Source organism: Melanaphis sacchari, unplaced genomic scaffold (assembly GCF_002803265.2).
Source record: "Melanaphis sacchari strain LSU unplaced genomic scaffold, SCAv2.0 Contig992_pilon_pilon, whole genome shotgun sequence".
NCBI classification, from domain to species: Eukaryota; Metazoa; Arthropoda; class Insecta; order Hemiptera; family Aphididae; genus Melanaphis; species Melanaphis sacchari.
In genome coordinates this window covers 1-5720 of record NW_020271705.1, presented here as the reverse complement: position 1 = coordinate 5720, position 5720 = coordinate 1, and the positions used below count along the sequence as shown (strand labels likewise).

The following is a 5720-nucleotide window of genomic DNA, read 5'->3' as shown; positions in this document are numbered from 1 at the left end:
ATTCTTTAATATTAATTAAAATGTTATTCAACATAGACTATAAAAATGTAATAAGTATTATGTATTGTAATGATATGCTCACATATCATTATTTATTACATATACATAAAATTCAATCAAATAAATTAACGGTCAAGTTGTCGCACGCAGACTAAATCCTATAAACATCCTTTCGCCACTGATAAAAGAAAACGACTTATATTATATGATCACAAGGAGATTGACACATGAGTTGTGACAATATCTCGCAAAACGTGTGAATCAATTTCGTTAGCCACCTGAGCAAGCCATGGAACAATGAAGCTCTCTGTCGTCTATAAGAAAGATTATTTCTTCGAAAAACGCTGAGTCTTTTTTTATGACACCGCCTGCGACTCTGGCTGGCTTGACCATGTCGTCTTCTCTCAGCAATGTACGAGTACCAGCCAAGCCATGAGTACATGAGCACCAGCCAAACTGTCGAGTGCATGAGCACCGACAAAAATATTATGAGTGCAGGCGCACCAGACAAGCGAGCAGGAGCTCTTCCCAAAAACCACCATACGACTTACACACAAGGCTCTGCGAGTGACAACTGACTTCTTTCTTTTTCTAAGTTAAATCAGTGTTGTTTTTCTTATTTAAATTTAAGTTTTCCTTAAGTCATATCGTAATTTGTGTCACCTTGCATCTCTCTCCGAAGAACGTACTATAAGTATTCACTGCGGCGAATTAGGTAAGGTGTATGTATAAAATACTAATTGTTAGTACAGGTTATGTTACTATCTAATTTGTGTAACGGTGTATTTGATCACATTCTTGAATCACGATCTCTAGAACCCTCTGAAGAACAGGAGGAAGGTAATAACACGGGAACAAGTATACTCAATATTTATTAATACCGGACTTACATACAAGGTTTGTGTCCCTTATGTCATTCCGGCCGCATCAAACTTATACCTTTTATGGCACTTTTAATATTTTTATATTTAAACGTTAGTTTCACCTTTTTTGTGTTATTACAGTATAAACATATTTGTATTTATATTTTTATGATGATTATATTTTGTTAGGTACATCTGTATAATTAGGTACTTGTTGATAAAGTCTTCGTTGTAAAAATGATTTTATTGTATAGGTTATTATTGTATAAGCGATAAAATGTATATATGTATCTGGTTTACTCGTTTTATAATGATGAAATCATAAATAAATATAAATATTCATATAGATCGTGTACACTCTACATTTCTAATTATTTATGTATAGTAAATAATATATATAAAAATAATAAAAAAATTATAATAATATTATTATTATTATTATTATTATTATAATTATTATAGTTATATATTATAACTATAATATATATATTTGTAAAATATGTATATTAGCGGTAGTGATGAGTATCAATAATCTATACCTTTAAATTTTAATAGCCTACTATAAAGGATAATATAGTACGCTGTTATTATATTATTTTATCAAAAGTGAATAGAATTGAACAGAATACAGAATAATATCAAAATTGATATTATAAGCAGTTTTAACTATTCTATATTTTTGACAAACTTAGCACAAACAATCTATATTGTTTAAACACTGAGAATTATTTTCTCCTCACTTAGCCACCTAATACAGAAATACATTTCTAACCATCCTGCTACTAACGTGGTTTCACAACTTCAATTTTTCCAAGAAAAGCATAGTATCGTTCTCCCGTCTCTATTTTGATCATATTAGACTGTTCTCATTTCTTTAAACTCTCATTAAACGATTCCTCTCTCTGCACACTTCACATTGACTCTATGATTCGTGACATTACTATAAAATCTTCACATGTCCCAATTTATCAACCCAACGCAACGTGATCACCTAATATTCCTTTTCAATTCCTCCAACATTCCTTTTGACACCAAAAATATCCTTTTAAACTAAAAAAAAAAAATCATACAGACTACAAAGTTCAGACTTTTCAATTTAGTTTTATATTCTCTTCTTTATTTTTGTAAATAACTTCTATTTAATATTGTTCTCTTAAGTTTCTCGCTATCTTATTGTAAAAAATAATCGCTCAATTATCAAATCTCAATTATAAAAAAACATTTTTATAAATTTCAAACTAAAAAATAATTTTCAACAACAAAAAACTTAAATATTTTTAAATTATATCATGTATGTGGAATTTAATATTTCAAGTATCTTTAACTACTCGTTAATTCTTTTAGAATTACAATAGAAAATCATAATTTATTTAGTCAAATATTTATTTTGAGTAAAAATTTCTATTTTTCCTTAATTTATTTTTTATGTTCATATTTCTTTTATTTAAAAATTATTTAGTTTATTTTAAATATCCATTTTTAAAAAAATAATGTTTACTTTAAATTTAGGTAGGTAGTTACCTACTTTTTGATTATTGTAATTTGTAACTACAGATATTTTTTGGTACTGTAATTTTGTGTATTTATACGTTATTATGTAGGACTTTCCGTAGATATGGAATTTCTAGTTACATTCCATTTATACTAAAAACCTATGTAATAAATATTATATTTGATAGAATAAACCAAGATAATCACGAATCACTTTACTGCCAAGCGTGTAAGTATAGAGAGTACTAGAAAGTAGAAAGTCAAAAATAACACTGCATTTACAATTTTATTTGAATTGATTATTACATTTTCATGTATTTTACTTTTATAAAATGCAAATTTGGGATTTGCCAACCAACGATAAAATACATGACGTTCTTACAAGAAAAGGATGTTTTCTTGAAAAAAACAAGTGTTTGAGTCCGATCACTCTGAGCAAAATTTTATTTTGGAAATATAACATTAAACACTGCCGAAAAAAAGGTTTACATTTGTGTCAATAATTGATTTTTTGGTAACAGAGGCGGCCTATTTTAGTAATTTCAACGACATTCGCCGTTTCAGTGAAACTGCCACCTGACAGTTTCAGTCGTAACAATTAGGTACCTTTATTTCACTTCATTCCAGCCCGACGGCAAAACTAGAATTTGATCACGTGATATTCGTTAAAGGTTGACATCTATCACTAACGTATGGCGTGCAACGACTCAATTACAAACACTCAATTAGGTACTTATTATTACTATAGCTATAGGTATTACACGTACTTATGATTCACACAATGTCAATAATGACTAAAATTAATATTGAGTATTTATTTTTATTATTTTAACTAATTAACTCGCGCATAATGTATCACACGTATGCAAAATGGTTTTTTGTCATTCGAATTTTGAGATAATTCATACGAAACAATAGGTATAGCCATCCATACCATTAGTGCACTTAATGCTATATTATATATAATATATATATATACATTAGGTGCTATTAATTCACAGGAAACGAGCATAAGTAATGGAGATTAGATGCAACGGTGGGAAGACGGTATAACTCTCAACAGCTTCAACCTACCACCATTAAACTCATTGCGATAAAATTTTTTTTTAAGATATGTATATTTATATATATATATATATATATATATATATATATATATATATGTGTGTGTGTATAATAAGTTCGTTAAACAGCACAATATGCTATAGATCTGAATTTAAGCATTAACCGTGTACGCTTAACACGAGTATTAGTTCGTATACAAATCCGCGAAGTTCCATTTGTGACGTTAAATTGCCTTGGTGTACATAATATATATAAGTACGTCGCAGTATTTTTGGATCATTGGACTACCTTGAATCGTCGTTATTATTCGTTATTATGCTGTTGAAAGCGTACAAATTCGTATGATTGTTCACTCATTGTCTGCTATTCTGTTCATTCGTGCATCTATAGTTTAATGCGTACAAAAAAAAATAACCAGTGCTCCACAGTGCATACACAGTTTTTGTTACAACCTCCTAAAAATTTCACTTTCTTAACTCAATCCCTTTCATAATAAAATAAAATTATTTTTTTCAACAAAATTCGTGCGGCCGATCGATCAACGTCTGTTGTTTTTTTCAAAAATCTTCTCCACTGCATATACACACAGTACGCACATGTGGCCCATAGTAGCCTCCATGTGTTTGGCCGCCGCCACCGTGGCCGTGGTGGCCGCGGTCGCGGTGGACACGTCCGGCCTAGACCTGGTGCTCATCCACACCAACGACATGCACAGCCGGTTCGACGAGACGGACCTGTACTGCAACGAGTGCCGCGAGGACGACGCGTCGCTGGGCCAATGCTACGGCGGGTTCGCGCGGGTCGCCCAGTTCGTGCACGACCAACGGCAGTTGGCCAACGAGAGCGGCTTGCCGTCCCTGTTCCTGGTGGCCGGCGACACGTTCCAAGGCACTCCGTACTTTTCGTTCTTCGATTCGTCTCCCGTCATCGATTTCATCAACCAACTGCAACCCGACGTCATGGTAACCGTTTTTATTTGTCTCGATACGTGACCTCAATAATGGTTCTTTATAGGGCATTATGCCATAAATTAAATAAACTAATACTGTAGTTGAGTGTAGTACATTATTTAATCTATGATTGTGCATAGAATTTTTCAAGGTTTATAGATAATAGGTAATATAAAATAATATTATCTATAAACTTTGGTAACTATTTGTCAAGAATAAGTTACCTTTAAAAAATTCTATCGTAGTTGTATATTTTATAAACAAGTCATTAAAGGTTATCGAATAATGTTTTTATTGACTACTACTTTTTCTGCCTAATCGAATAAGTAATCAATAAGTATAGTATAAACAGTATAGGGATATGACATTTATATATATAATCAGAAGTTCCGTTAATAATTAGATTAATTATTAGATTTGGTATTTTGTTAATAACACGTCAAATTTGATGTATGGGTAAAATCAATATTAAGAATAATGTCTAATAACTATACCATAATTTGACTAGTATAATAATAATAATTGACATATATTGTAAATATAAATTTAATAATGTAAAAAATATGTATATTAAATAATATAATTTTGTTTATTAAACAATAAAATGTATGTATGATTTAAGGAAAAGAATAGAAAAACAGACAATAGATAAATAAATTTTTTTGGACCCCCCCCCCCTTTAAATAAATCCTTGTTATTCCACTATAATTATTACATAATATAAGCCATTCGGCTATAACAATCACTGACGAGTCAATATAATGTAAGCTAAAACATTTTTATTCTAAATTTGTATTGCTGTTATTACAGACTTTGGGAAATCACGAGTTCGATCGCGGTGTCAACACTCTTCTGTCATACTTAAACGGAATTCAAGGCATACCTACAGTAGTATCTAACTTGAACATGACGGCAGAACCAGAATTAAATAAACTAGTAATGCCATCATTAACACTAACCATAAACAACACAAAAGTGGGAATCGTCGGATGTTTGCTAACAGTTACTCCGGTAATTATTCCGCATTTATTTACGATTGACGACTGTTTCCAATAGCAATTAATTCTATAATTATATAGTACTTAATATATCAATTAATTGCTGTTGAGTGTGTACATTTCTGAATCAAATGAAATCACTCTTTAAACATCATAGTCGTAAATAGAAGGAGGGGGGAATTTAAGAAGGCATCGCTCTTGTTGAGCAATCCTAAATCCTACTTGAGATGTTTAAATATTTGTGTTTTATAATCTCTATGAAAATATACAATAAATTTTTATTTCATCATAAAATTATATTTAGTTCAATTATTTTAATTTTTAATAGATTTGCCGTGTTATAAAAATCTTAT

The 5720-nt window shown here is 30.5% G+C and overlaps 1 protein-coding gene across 1 annotated transcript; it reads left to right on the top strand.

The window, feature by feature from the left end:
• Positions 1 to 3540: 3540 nt before the first annotated feature.
• On the top strand, positions 3541 to 5360 carry LOC112603166 (protein 5NUC-like; the record flags this gene model as incomplete). Its single annotated transcript, XM_025351618.1, is given in 2 exon segments — positions 3541 to 4381; positions 5180 to 5360. Coding segments are annotated over 2 exon segments (547 nt in total), but the record flags the coding sequence as incomplete, so codon positions are not given.
• Positions 5361 to 5720: the final 360 nt, after the last annotated feature.